Raw genomic sequence first — 14,602 nt, 5'->3', positions numbered from 1 at the left:
GTCTCTCCTACTAATGGAAACATCTGCCCCATATCCACTCTATCCAGACCTTTCAGTATTCTATAAGTTTCAATCAAATCCCCCCTCATCCTTCTAAACTCTATCGAGTATAGACCCAGAATCCTCAAACGTTCCTCATATGTTAAGCCTTTCATTCCTGGGATTGTTCTCGTGAACCTCCTCTGGACCCTCTCCAGGGCCAGAACATCCTTCCTGAGATAAGGGGCCCAAAATTGCTCACAATATTCTAAATGTGGTCTGACCAGAGCCTTATAAAGCCTCAGCAGCAGATCCCTGCTTTTATATTCAAGTCCTCTCAAAATAAATGCCAACATTGCATTTGCCTTCCTAACTACCGACTCAACCTGCAAGTTAACCTTAAGAGAATCCTAGACTAGGACTCCCAGGTCCCTTTGCACTCCAGATTTCTGAATTCTCTCCCCATTTAGAAAATAGTCTATGCCTCTATTCTTCCTACCAAAGTGCATGACCTCATACTTCCCCACGTTGTATTCCATCTGCCACTTCTTTGCCCATTCTCCTAACCTGTCCAAATCCTTCTGCAATCACCCCGCCTCCTCAATACTACCTGTCCCTCCACCTATCTTTGTATCATCTGCAAACTTAGCCAGGATGCCCTCAGTTCCATCATCTAGATCATTAATGTATAAAGTGAAAAGTTGTGGTCCCAACACTGACCCCTGCGGAACTCCATTAGTCACTGGCTGCCATCCTGAGAAGGACCCCCTTATCCCCACTCTCTGCCTCCTGGCAGACAGCCAATCTTCTATCCATGCTAGCACCTTGCCTCTAACACATGGGCTCTTATCTCACTGAGCAGCCTCCTGTGCGGCACCTTGTCAAAGGCCTTCTGAAAGTCCAAGTAGATAACATCCATTGGCTCTCCTTTGTCTAACCTATTTGTTACCTCCTCTTTTTCCTTAAGTTTGATGCTTTCCTTAACTGCCAGTGGCCGTGAAAGTGACTGCAGTGCTCAATTTTTACTCCAGTGGCTCCTTCCAGGGCTCCACAGGTGACCGATGTGGGATCTCACAAGCCTCCACCCTCAATAGTATCCTAAAGGCTGTGGCTGCCGTCTTTGCAAAGGCACAGAACTTTGTGCATTTCGCCCGGGATCAGGAAAGCCAGGAAGCAAAAGCACTGGGATTTGCGCAGATCTCAGGTTTCCCACAGGTGCAGGGTGCCATTGACTGCCCTCACGTAATGTTTACATCTCTGTGACAACAAGCGGTTAACTACATCAACCACGAGGGCATCCACTTGCTGAATGTTCAGCTGATGTGCGACCACCACACACATATCCTGCAGGTTTGCACAGGATTCCCAGGGAGTGTCCATGACTCCTTCACCCTTAGCAGGTCTCAGATCCCTGACATCTTCCAGGGTCCACAGAGAAGGCTACCTGCAGAGGCCGTGCTTAATGACACCCATGTAGCAGCCTCAGACTGCACCAGAGCGACGGTTTAACAAGGCTCATGCCGCGACCCGGACTTTGGTGGAGCAAACGATTGGCATTTTGCAAGTGAGGTTCCGGTGCCTCGACAGGTCCAGTGGAGCCTGCAATCCAGTCCACAGAGGGTGTCGCACATTATCGTGGCTTGCTACACGCTCCACAACCTGACGCTGCAAAGGGGGAGGACCTGGCTGAGGAGGAGGAAGAGCTACATGTATCCTCCAATAAGGAGAATGTCAAAGGGGATGAGGGTGAAGATGTCCTCGAAGACGAGGATGCTGGCCATGAGGCCATCGCATTGGCCAAACGAGGCCGATGCACTCGGGAGGCCCTCATAGCCACAAGTTTCAGGGAAGATGATGACGAGATTCAGTGAGGACAGTCCTGACATCCTCACCTTGCATCTGTGAATGTTTGACTCCTGTGTGGCTGATGGCAGCACACATCCCCTCAGTGTTCAGGCTCATGTGATGGAGATGCTAATAGTCGCTAGATTCCAGGAGGATGATGATGACAATGTGCAGTGAGGACACTCCATAGATCTTCACAGCCTCTGTGAATGTTGGCCTCTGTCTGGCTGAGGGCAGCTCACTTGCGCTCTGTGATCAGGATCATATCGTGGAGACGCAGCTGTGAAACTTTAAATGCCCCTGAGCTTTTGCCAGCCTTCAGCACCTGAGCCCTTCAGGAGCACAGCATGACTGGTCACAGATGCTGAAGAGATGGGGGCCAGCCCCACCTTAAAGGCGCTGAGAGCGCACAGAGAGAATGAGGGAACTCTGTGACTCCTGCCCACTACATTCTGGCAGCAATGACCAGCACCACCGAGGTGCAGAACATCAGTAATGTGTCCAGGGAGTGTGAGGCTGGACCATCACTTTGGTCTGAAGGCTGCACAGACACAGGGAAGAGGCCCTGGACTGAGACACCTGCCTTTATCTTGTGCAGAAAGGTTTCACATCTGAGTGACAGGAACACTGCTCGTCAGAACAAGGAGCCACAGGCAGGGAGACATTCTTGGGAGTTTATTTACAATAGTGAACATTATGGACAAGTAATTAACACCCATGCTCAGACTGTGCCCAGGCTACGTCTTGGTGTTCCCCGGACATCCACAGTGGAGGTGGGGGCAGCCTGCTGACTGTGACCCCCTGTCTGTGATGACCTTGGCGGGCGTCCTCTGGAGGTCCGAGACCTGGAGGGCTCCGGCCTGGTTTCGGGGTCCTGCTGTGCGGCAGTGACACCCTCCTCGGCCTGTGGGGCTGGAGCTGCTGGGGTCACAGGAAGAGGGGGTTTGGATGGGCCGGTCACTCCCAGAGACACCTGGGTGGATGGTCCCGGAGGGTACACCTGCTGATCCTCCTCCCTGTGGGTGTCCGAGGACCCCAGGCTGACGCCTTGAGGAGAAGAGGTAGCTGGACTGAGATCGAGTTGCCCAGCACCCCTCTCATGTACAAAGTGTTGGAGACCAACCATGGCACCAGCGACGGGGTTCAGCCCGCGCAGCAGTGCAGGAACAACATCCTGTACCAAGGTCTCCATGGCGGCTGCCATCCTGCCAGTGTTGACCTCGGTGCGTTGCGATGCTGGCGCTATCACCTCATCCTGAAGACGGACGTACTCCTCCATCGCGCCTTACAATCTGAGGAGTGCAGCAGACATCCCTTCCTGATGTTCCCGTGATTGTCGCTGCAGTTCCAGCAACTGGGCTGAGGATTGAGTCCAGAGGCTCATCATCTGACTCGGACTTGCCTCCAGCAGTCCTCCGAGTGCTGGTGACTAAGGATGTCCCTGCCCCCACCTGCTGTGGAACAGACTGTGTGCTGCATTGATCCCGAGGTTGCTCTACATTTAGGTCCCACCGAGGTGTGTGTCTCTGCGCTGGTGGAGGGTGAGGGTGGAGGGTGGAGGGTGAGGGTGGAGGGTGAGGGTGGAGGGTGGAGGGTGAGGGTGGAGGGTGAGGGTGGAGGGTGAGGGTGGAGGTTGAGTGCTGTGATGGGAATTTAATGGTGCTGCTCCCAGGGTCCTCATCCCTGGTGTTCTCGATGCTGGGTTCGGGGTCAAGGTTGTCTGAGGGCAACATGACAGATATACCCAGGAGAGAAAGTGGAGATTATTAGTGCTTGATAGCCACGTTGAACACAGGACAGTGGACTCAGAGTAGCGTTGAGAGAGGGATCAGTGTTCGCCACTGACCTCACTGTAGCTGCTGGAGTGGTCCACATCCTCCCCGGTCAGCTCCAATGTGCGACTCTCAAGCGGAGTGAGCACCTTGATGTCCAGCACTTCACCCCTTGTCTGGGACCTTTCCCGGTGATTGTGTGCAATCGTGTCCTGCATAAAGACAGATGGAGGGAGTGTGAGTGAGGCGCATGCCCCGCCAAATGAGAAGGATGTGTGCATGTGTGCTGGGTGGAGCCATGGACGGGCTGAGGAGGCAGCCTCCAGAGGAGATGAGGCCAGATGGAGATGTGAGGGTGTGTGTGAGAGAGTGAGTGGTGATGTCCCTTGAGCAGGCAGTGAGTGAGATGCCAGTGAGTGTGTGATGGGTGTGTGAGTGTGTGAGTTTAGACTGAGGAGATGGGTGCCTTACCCTGGGGGTATGGATGAGATCATTCATCCTCTTTCTGCACTGGATGGCCAACCTCTTCTGTGCAGCATTGGCACCGACCAACACTGCCATTGCCTCCCAAGCCGGAGGGGTGAGACTGATGGGCGTCCTACAGCCAGAGTGGGGGTGGGGGACATGGCGATGGGCCTCCACCGTGTCCAGAGGCATCCCCAGGGTGCGTCACTGAATCAGGGGGCTGCAATCTTCCTGGCTTTTGGGGCTATGTCTTCACCGGAGCAGTCCTGGGCTGCAGGCATTGAGAAGGGTGCACGTGGCTGCATTTTAAATCAGACTCCTGGTGTGAGGAAGTGGAGAGGTAACGGTGTGGTGGACCAATCAGACGCCACCCGCCAGTGATCCGCATGTTTCCTGTGACTGCATAATTAATGAGGCGGGAAGGGGACAATCCAGCATTGAAAACCTGACATTGCGGAGGGCGGATAAAATGTCTTTTTTCATGTCTGCTACAGCACTTTGTACAAATCTGGGGCAATTCCACCCACGGACTTTGGTCCCCACCACAAACTCGATTCCTAATCACTGACTAAATTCTTCTCCATCTGAGGTTCAGTTAGATAGGTTAAAATGTTAACAACCTATTTGACCCTGAGCTGAGCCACCATCTGCTCTCAATCACCAAGACCGCCTACTTCCACCTCCGTGATATCACCTTCATTACTGCCATTGTTACCTCCAGACTCGCTTGGATCATTTTCTCACCTTGTCATTTTCCCAGCTCAGTCATCTGAAACTCTGCTACCTGCCTGTTTCCTAATTTGCACCAGGTCCTTTCTACCGGTCACCCCTGTGCTCACTGACCCACACTGACTCCCTGTCCAGCAACACGATTTTGAAAAATCCTCATCCTTGGTTTCAAACCCCTCCTTACCTCTGTAATCCCCTCCAGACCCCAACCCTCCAGAAGTCTCTGTCCCCCTCTGATTCTCGCCTCTTTAGCATTCCCAATTTTAATCGCTCCACCATTGGCAGCCATGCCTTCAGCTCCCTGTCCCCTAAACCTCTTGACCCCTCCACCTCACTTTCCTCCTTTAAGACACTGTGTAAAACCTACCTCTGTGACTAAGCTTTTGGTCACTTGGACCTCATAACTCTCTATGTGGCTCCAAGTCAAACCTTGTTTCAGAGTTGCCTTGGTGAAGTGCCTTGAGGCATTTTACTATGATAAAGGCTCCATATAAGTACAAGTTGTTGTTTTTGATTGAGTGTGTGGTATGATCACAAGGAGAATTGTTTGCAATAACACAGTTCATTCTGCCCGTGTATGCATGCGTGTGTATATTTTTAGGCCAACGAGCTGCTGGACGTCATTAAGAGTCGACTGAAGGAACTGATGGACCGATTCAAAATCCTGTCTACTGGAGTTCAGATCTTGGAAAATAAAACCATTGCCAACAGGAAGAAGGCGCAGGATTTGGAGAGCGAAGTTAATGCCATCCAAAACAGGACAGAACAACTGCAGAACGTGAGTCCTTGCCTCATCATCAAGGTGTACCACCTGCAGAAGGGGGTTTGTGCTTAAATAGAGGATATCGACATGAGATGGTCACCAAGAAATCCAATCAGGAATTCAGGAGAAACTTCTTTATCCCCAGTGTGGTGAGAATGTGGGACTCACTCCCACAGGGAGTGACTAGGATTGACACTTTTAAGGGGAAACTAGTCAGGCAGGTGAGGGAGAAGGGAATAGAGGGTTACCATGGTAAACTTAGCTGTGGAAGGATGGGAGGAGGTTGAAGTGGTGCATAAAGACTAGCATGGACTGGTCGGGCTGAATGGTGCCCCACATCCTGCGTGGTCCTAAATAATCCTATGTAAACCTTCATCCAATCCTGAGCAGCGTGAGGGCAGGGCCATTGGCTAGTGCCACGTAGCCAACCCTTCCCCTCCCTCTTTGATGCCAATGGACATGAGGTACACATGCCCTGCCCAAGCATGTATGAGGTGGGCAATACACCGTGTCAACATGTCACATGTCTCCGCATTGTCACCATGGCGATGCTGGACATGGAGATGCCCTCAAGTCACTGTGTCAGAAAAGCTGTGATGAGCAGAAAATGATTCAAGGGCGGCCTCCAGACCCTTAAGAGTGAGCAGTTGTACAGCAGCTCATCCTGCAGGTGCCTCCATCTTGAAATCTAGGCCCACAGCCGTTCTCAGCTCTCCCTCTCTTCCCCATCTAATTTCCCCAGGTTACATGTATTGTTTTCACTATCCTGCCGGCTGTCGCTTCTCTCCTGAAAACAAATTGACTCTCTGAGAGAGGGCAGCTCACCCATCCGTTTTTCTGAGCCCTTGCCCCTGACCCCAGTGACTGCTGCCTGTCAGTGGGATATTCGTCTATGGGAAGCCTCACAGCTGAGCCCAATCCTGCCCAAGTATATGCACAGCCATTTCCAACAAGGGCTCTATGACAGTGATGAGGAATGGGAGGCTCAGGTCATGTTTTCAAAACCCCTGAGGGGTGGTGGGACAAACGACAGCCCCACGGCAGGTGTGCTGCTGACACCCACCTCACCCCCGCCAGCAGCTCAGACAGCACTCACCGCGATGGGACTCGGTGGGTCTCCCGAATTGAGGTTTGCAACGATAGTCTCTTCTTACGCCCTTTTCTTGTGTGCAGAACGACATGAAGAACGTGGAGAGGCTTTACAAGGAGCTGAAAGACAAAATTGGCTCGTTGGGTAATGGCACTGAGAATGGCAATGAAAGAGTGAAAAAAATCAAAGAGGATGCAGAGAAACTGAGAAACAAGGCAACAAACAGCCTGGCGAGGCTGAACGGTACGGAGTGAGCTTAACAGTAACAGCAACTTATGTTTATATAGTGCCTTTTACTGTCCCGAGGTGAGTGACTGGGTCACTCTTTTCCTGCTGTCACCACTTACACTAACTGCTTGTTCTGCGCAGGTGCCTAGAGCAAGGATCCTATGGTATAGCAGCATAGTTAGTGGTTATGTCACTGGACTAGTCTGGACTAATGCTCTGGGGATATGAGTACAAATCCCACCATTGACAGCTGGGCAATTTAAATTCAATGAATAAAATATGGAATGAAAAGCTGGTCACAATAATGATCGCCATGAAACTATTGTCGATTGTCATTAAAAAACCCATCTAGTTCACTAATGACCTTTAGGGAAGGAAATCTGCCCTCCTTACCTCCCCGGTCTGGCCCACATGTGACTCCAGACCCACAGCAATGTGTTTGACTCTTAACTGCCCCTCTGAGATGGCCTAAAAGCCACCCCGTTGCTTTCAAGAAGGGAGCTGACCACCGCCTTCTCAAGGGCAGTAAGTGCTAGAGCTTTGCCAGTGACGCACACGTCCCCCCAAAAAAAAAAAAAATCTTTCTCAGTTCTTTTCATGACTGGGGCCTGAACTTTGTGCCTGTCGCGTGTGCGCAATCGGCAGGTGTGGAGTCCGCTCCCGGCTGTGATTTCACACTGCCTGGCCAGCCAAGTAACTTCCAGCCAGTGTGAAACGCGCGCTGAGGGATGCTGCTGGGGTGGTGGGGGGGAGTGGGGGGTGGGGGGGGGGGGATGCGGGGAGAGGGGAGAGGGCAGGCACCGAGACGAGTGAGAGTGCGGACGGGCGGGTGGTTTACAACGAGTTCTCTGAAGGCTGACAACTGCTGTGGAGCTGCCTCAGGGAGCTGCAGCTTTATTCAGAGGACATTTACGCACAAAAATTGCCACGCACTATCTCTAAGGCAACTACAGACAACTGACAGCAATACTGCTAAAAAAAAACCCTCAAACATCTTCCAGGCCTTTTATCCCACCCTGGATCAAGATTTAAAGACATGAAGGCTGCCTGGCCGATTGGCCCAAAAAGTCCCAGCTGATTGGGGCTTTAATTGGCTTAATTGGAACTCTAATTGTCGGCAGGCACACGTCCAACTCCGGCACGTGCCTGCCAAGCGTGATATGGCAATGACCTCACAATGATGTCGGGGTGCCCGCACAAAGATTTCTCATGCCATTTTGCGTTAGTTTGAGTCGGCCACATATCCAATCGTGGCGTGTGAAGTTCCGCGAGAGGGATAGTGTCTACCTGCACCCTCTGAACCTTCAACGAGCAATGGACATTTGCAACAGCATTATCATTTAGCTGGGAAGGTTCTTTCTGGTTTTGCTGGTTATTTTGGCATCTTTTCGTTTGAATTGGACCATAGGTTTCTTTCTCACATTAGTGGTGCCCAAGAAGGTGCACTTGTTCTGCCAGGTCTTATTTAGTGTCACTGGGAGCAATTCATGCCCATGAGTCATTAAACCGAGGCCTGACTGCTGGCTCAGGAGGATGTAAAGATCACACAGCACTAATTGAAGAAGAGCAGGGGAGTTTAGCTTGGACCAATATTTATCCCATAATCGACATCGCTAAAACAGATTATCTGGCCATTATCACATTGCTGCTTGTGGGATCTTGCTGTGCACAAATACAAACATTCCTTCATTGGCTGTGAAGCACCTTGGGATGTCCTGAGGTAGTGCAAGACGCTATAGAAATGCAGCACCATTCTTCTCCTTAAAACCTGTGAAATAGTAATTTCAATATCTCTCCTTCCTTTAACAGCTCTGGAAAAGAAGTTTAACAAGAATAAGCGCACGATGACAGAAAAGTTAGACACGCTGCAGGGACTGGAGAGGAATGTGACAGATCTGCTGGAGTACATTCGGGAGAGGTCGCAGTACTACGGCTCCTGCTCGTAACCGGGGCTGCTGCAGCCTGTCTGTGAATTCTCCTGTCCTCTGTTTCTGTGTCTGTTTTTGCTCCTGTTTTCTATTTGGCAGCTGCTGTGACTGCTGTTTGTGGTGCGTTAGCTTCAGTCCCTCCTCCCTGCTCTTGAAATGAATGGCTGGACTCTACCCTCTCCCTGTCTCCCCAACCTAACGCTGGTGAAAGTGCACATCAGTCAGCTATTGGACAGCAGAAGGCATCATAGCTGATTTCTTTGAAGCTTACAGCTGAAAACTTTATCCAGACAGAAACGTGTGGGTTCTGTGTTTTAGTTTTTTTGTTGTGTCTGTCACACACAGTTTGCTGCTGTAATATTCTAAGCTGCATTTTGAAGGCATTTGATGCTGTTAATTATGGGTCAACATGAGTGCAGTGTTCCCTTCAAATCCGCCTCAAAATGTCGAAGTGATTTGTGTTTCCACAGTTCCATTTCTCTTTGATTTTTGTAGCTTTTTTCTCCAGTTCATTTTCCTCCCCACTCTGGTCAATCCTGCTCTCCTGCCTTCGGGGCTGTTAATATGTTGAAGGAGTCCACATTCCCGTTCTTGCCTCAGCAGGAGTTGGCAAGCTTCGCTGTCTCCATTTCGTCCTTTTACACTGGGGTAAAGTCCTGCAGGTGCCAACACCTCCCCCCGGCTATTTATTTTGAGTGGTTAGAGATCTTCAGCGGTAAGGGGAATCACAGGAGCAGGTCCTATTCTGCACCTAGTGCACACAACACCCCCAACCGACTCCCCCACCCGCCAGAGCCCTACCTACACTCACAGACACAGCACACACACACCCTGCCCTGGTTCAGTGGACAGTCACAGGCAGCAGAATGTAATGCCCTCTTCCGTGGAGAGTTTGGTGGGGGGGGGTGCAGGGACCTTGCTGTCTTCCGGCTGCTCCCTGATTAAGTCTGGGATGGGAAGGCCCGTGGGTGACCTTTCTACCCCGTGTGACTCCAGACTCACAGCAATGTGGTTGACTCTTAGCTGCCCCTTGAAATGGTCTAAAAGCCACTCAACTGTATTCAAGAAGGCTCTTAGGTAGCAATAAATGCTCACTTAAGGGCCTCACCTGGAACACGACAAGCAAAATCCATGTGGGGGCTCCTTGGATCAAAGGCACTCAAGGCCAGACTGAGGGGCCTGGCAACAGGGGGAGGGGGGAGGGGAGAGGAGGGAAGCAGGTGTGTGTTCAGAGCAACTCCCCTGTCCTTGCTGTTGACTCCCCGTCCCACATCTCCCCCTCCCGCAACTCCCCCTCCCTCATCTCCCCCTCCCTCATCTCCCCCTCCCGCAGCTCCCCCTCCCGCAGCTCCCCCTCCCACCATCACTCACCTCTGGCCTGAGATCCAGTGACGATCCTCGGCCTCGGATGAGAGTCATACCGACAGCAACTGTGTTCCAAAGGAGTGGGGCTAGAGGACCGAGGATACTCTATCCCATCCCCTGTGTGGTAATGTTGTATCCCAGGGACCACCTTAATGCGTCACCTTTTCAACCAACTAACTGCAGAGCTCAGAGTAAACAGTCAGCCTCCTCACTAATTAGCAATGAATCCCACAGTCAGGAACTGATGGAGCTGTCTAAAGACATGTCAAATTGTTTCTGCTGCCTGACCATTGTCATCAACAACAATTTGCACTTATATAACACCTTTAAAGTAGTAAAACATCCCAAGGCACATCACAGGAGTGACTGTCAAACAAAAATCTGACACTGAGTGCATCAAGAGGAGAAAAGCTTGGTCAAGGAGGTTGGTTTTATGGAGCATCTTAAAGGAGGAGAGCGGGATAGAGAGGCGGAGAGGTTTAGGGAGAGAATTCCAGAGCTCCAGGGCAACATGGCCACCAGTGGTGGAGTGAGGGAAATTGGGGATGCTGAAGTGACCACGGCCTGAATTTTATGTTCGCTGGGTGCGTGCGATTGGCGAGCTCAGAACCGGACAGGAAATGGGCCTCTGGCCGTGATCGACCCCTGACAGCGAAATCACGCTGGCTGGCCAATTAACCGCCAGCTGCCGGGGTGGGGGTCGGGGGGCTTCGGGAAGGGGGCGGGCGCTGATGTCACCGCAGGCGCTGGTGAGGCTTCCACTGAGTTCCCCAGGGAACAGACGACTTGCCCCAGGGAGCCGCAGATCTCCACAGAATGAAGGACCCGACAAAGATGCTGCAAGAAATGTCCAAGCAGCACCGTCAAGCGCCTGGAAGCAAACCCCATAAAAAACAAACAGTGCCCAGATGTCTCTTATTTTATTTCCCAGGTAGATTTCACCCGGCCCTGGATCGGGGTTTGAGCAACAATGTGAAAGCCGCCCTGGGAGAACGGCCTGTCCGCCAATGGTGAACGTGGACGGGCCGCGTAAAATCGCTCTTCATTGCATCGCCAATGGGCTTAATTGCCCACTTAACTGTCGGCGGGCGCGCTCCTGATTGCTGCATCCGCCTGCCCACCATGTGAAATATCTTGCGAGTGCGCAATGACATCGGGATGCTCGCCTGACGTGATCTCGCACCATTTCATGTCTGTTCGGGTTGGGTGTGCCCCATCGCAAGGAGTGTAAAATTCTGACCCAGAATTGGAGGAGCTCAGAGGTGGCAGAGGGTTGCTGGGCTGGAGGAGATTACAGAGGTAGCGAGGGGTGAGGCTGTAGAGGTATTTGAAAACAAGAGTGACAGCTTTAAAATTGAGGCGTCGCCAGACCAGGAACAAATGTTGGTCCAGCGGGAACAGAGGTCAAAGGTTAATCACAAAGGTTCTTGATTGGTAAGGGGATCAAAGGTTACAGGGAGAAAGTGGGAGAATGGGGTTGAGAAACTTATCAGCCATGATTGAAAGGCGGAGCAGACTCGATGGGCCGAATGGCCTAATTTCTGCTCCTATGTCTTGTGGTCTCATGGTCATGGGTGAAGTGGACTTGATGCAGGTTGGGACGTTGGGCAGTAGAGTTTTGGAGGAGCTGAAGTTTAACGGTTTATTTAGGATTTTTGTGCCCAGCGCTGCCTATCTGTCCCTTTCAATGAGAATTCACAGGTGAATGCAACACTCTACATTTCTCAACCTGCATCTCGCCGTTCTAGACGATCCTATAGCATTTATTGCAAATTAATACTGCTCTGTTACGTTATTTCTAGGAAGTTGGGAGATAAAACTATTTGGTTGTAATTTGACACAACACTGCTGAAAGACAGTGTAATGCAATGTTCCAACTGCATTAAATCACAAATAAAATTATTATTTTTAAGTATTTGCAATGTTACCCGTTATTATTTACTAATTTAAGGTGTTTCACTGAACATATTTCCCCAAGGGGCTGGGGAGGGCCATCGTGTCTGGGATCATGAGCCTTAACCTGTCAAACTGTTGGGGTAGACTCTAGTTCAGTGATGGATCAGATTGGAGGGGGGTGGGGGTAAGAGTGGGGGTGAGGATGGCACATTGGGGGGGGTGATTTCAGTTCCTGTTGTACGTATGGAACAAGAAAGACAATTCCAGGAATCAGGAATTCAGGGCATCAAGACAAGAGGAAGGATAAAGAAACTGGATGCTTGTTTTTTGTTGAAGGCTTTGGTATAATCTAATTAACATTTTTTAATGACAAAGGGATCCTTTTATTCCTCTGTGGGATGAGGGCATCGCTGGCTAGGTCAGCATTTATTGTCCATCCCTAATTGCCCTCAAGAACCACCACCTTGAGCCGCTGCAGTCCGAGTGGTGTAGGTACACCCACAGTGCTGTTAGACAGGAAGTTCCAGCATTTTGACCCAGGGATGATGAAGGAACTAGGATGTATTTCCAAATCAGAATGGTGTGTGTTCTGGAGGGATATTGAAAAATTTGATCTAGGTGAAGGGTTCGGATTCCTGGGGACATCAGTAAAAATGAGGAACCAATCTATACTCTGCCTTGTCGTGGACTTTACTCTTCCATTTTATTTCCTTTCACAGTCCATGTACACTATCATGAACTGTAATTAAGAGAAATTCCAGAATATTCTTCCTCACACCTTCACTATTGAACTCTGGCCTGCTGATGATAATACACATCAATAGCCAAACATGCCTATGCCAACTCTTCAGAAGATCTACCCAACTCGCCCCAATCCCCTTGCTCTTTCCCCATAGCCCTGTAAATTTTCCCTTTGCATGTGTTAATCCAGTTCCCTTTTGAAAGTTATTATTGAATCTGCTTCCACTGCCCTCTCAGGCAGCACATTCCAGATCACAACAACTCATTGCTTAAAAAATGTTCTTGTCTTCCATCTGGTTCTTTTGTTAATTCCCTGAAACCCATGTCCTCTGCCCCTGACACTCACAGAGATTCTCCTTATTTACTACTAACCCCTTACAACCTAGAATATTAACTCTCCCCTTAACCAAGGCAGCATTAAAATTCCAAAATGAGTGAGTACCATTTGGTGCCTGAGAGCAGGTCAGCATGGTACCTCAGAGTGTGGGGAGGGGGAAAGCTGGAGGTCATCGCAGTGGTTGTAGCTTGGAAACTGCATTGCATCCAAATTTGGGGTGACTGCGGGCAATCAGAAGAGGTTTCCAACTGTTTGGTTTGCCCTGGATACTCCAGGAATTAAAGCGTTCATCCCCAGAATACTGCTGGGAGCAAAAACAGAGGAGAAAAATCATAGGGACTTTTAAAAAAAAATGTGTGCCATCTTCATTTACATTTACTGTTGAAAAAGTATTGGAGAAAAGCTTTTTTTTAAAAGTTTTATACCAGGTGAGGCAGTTGGAGGCTGGGGATTATGTGATGAAGTCCTCCAGGAACACACCAACCAGAACTAGCAACACCGTCAGCAGGGATTGGCATGTTTTCTGGTGTATGCAAGAGACTTATGATTGCAGCCTGTGCAATGCAATTAGTCACGGCCCAATGCGGTAAAGAGGCTTAAAGAGGCATTACATAGACTATAGAGCAGAGAAACAGGCCATTCAGCCCAGTTGGTCTGTGCTGCTGTTTAACTTCCATGAGTCTTCTATTCCACCTGCTGTTGCTGCTGCTTGCAGCTACTCCTGCCAGGGATCTGCTGTCATGGTACCATGTCTGTCTTGTGCCATCCTCACACATCCACTGTAACTCATCCGCAACCACTCTGTGACGTCCATCATCCAACTACGCCTGTGTCAAACTGTGACGTCCATCATCCAACTATGCCTATGTCACTCTATGACATTCATCAACCAACTAAGCCTGTGTCCACCCCTCTTTCTGCTGCCCTCCACTTTGGCCTCTAGCAGGGATCCCTGCAGCTTTTCAGCCCCAATCAAATGGCCAAAATACTGACAGTGTCTTTTCTGGATGTCACTTTTTCAAGTTGTTGGGCCCCCGATTTGTATCTGTAATGAGCTGGAGGCCTGATTCAGGCCAGTGTCCTTGGACAACTGCAAGGTGCCCTAACCAATATGGTGGTCAGTGTGGAGCGCATGCAGTCACGATGTCTGCCACATACCCTGGTTAACACACGTAAAATGGACGCTGCAGGATCCATGTGCTAATGTTGGATATTGCTGCACTCACAGTCACTCCTTTTTTGCTAATTACACCAAAACAGTGAGTTCGAGACAGAAACAGATCTGTGAATTTAACACCTGTAACGGATTTGTCCAACAGCCTAAACATATTGTGTTTTTCTCTCCAGGCTTTGAGAACTCTCTCTCTTACAGGTTTTAGTATGGTTTATTATGGGTCTGTTTTACAGGACACTGGGTTTGTATTAATTTTGCAAAAACATTGAATTATGTTGGCGCCTTGTTGT

General features: G+C 50.2%; 1 protein-coding gene across 1 annotated transcript in view; it reads left to right on the top strand.

Annotated features, from left to right (window-relative positions):
• LOC121279727 (laminin subunit beta-1-like) overlaps positions 1–9,084 on the top strand; it is a 228,622-nt gene extending 219,538 nt beyond the window's left edge. The window contains exons 29-31 of the mRNA XM_041190979.1: positions 5,392–5,568; positions 6,727–6,886; positions 8,681–9,084. Of these exons, the coding sequence (XP_041046913.1) occupies positions 5,392–5,568; positions 6,727–6,886; positions 8,681–8,817 (474 nt within the window). The 3' untranslated portion in view covers positions 8,818–9,084. The remainder of the gene's footprint in view (positions 1–5,391; positions 5,569–6,726; positions 6,887–8,680) is intronic.
• The last annotated feature ends 5,518 nt before the right edge of the window (positions 9,085–14,602 follow it).

Source organism: Carcharodon carcharias, chromosome 7, assembly GCF_017639515.1.
Source record: "Carcharodon carcharias isolate sCarCar2 chromosome 7, sCarCar2.pri, whole genome shotgun sequence".
Taxonomy (NCBI): Eukaryota; Metazoa; Chordata; class Chondrichthyes; order Lamniformes; family Lamnidae; genus Carcharodon; species Carcharodon carcharias.
The sequence above is the reverse complement of the archived record's forward strand: the minus strand, read 5'-3'. Positions and strand labels throughout refer to the sequence as shown.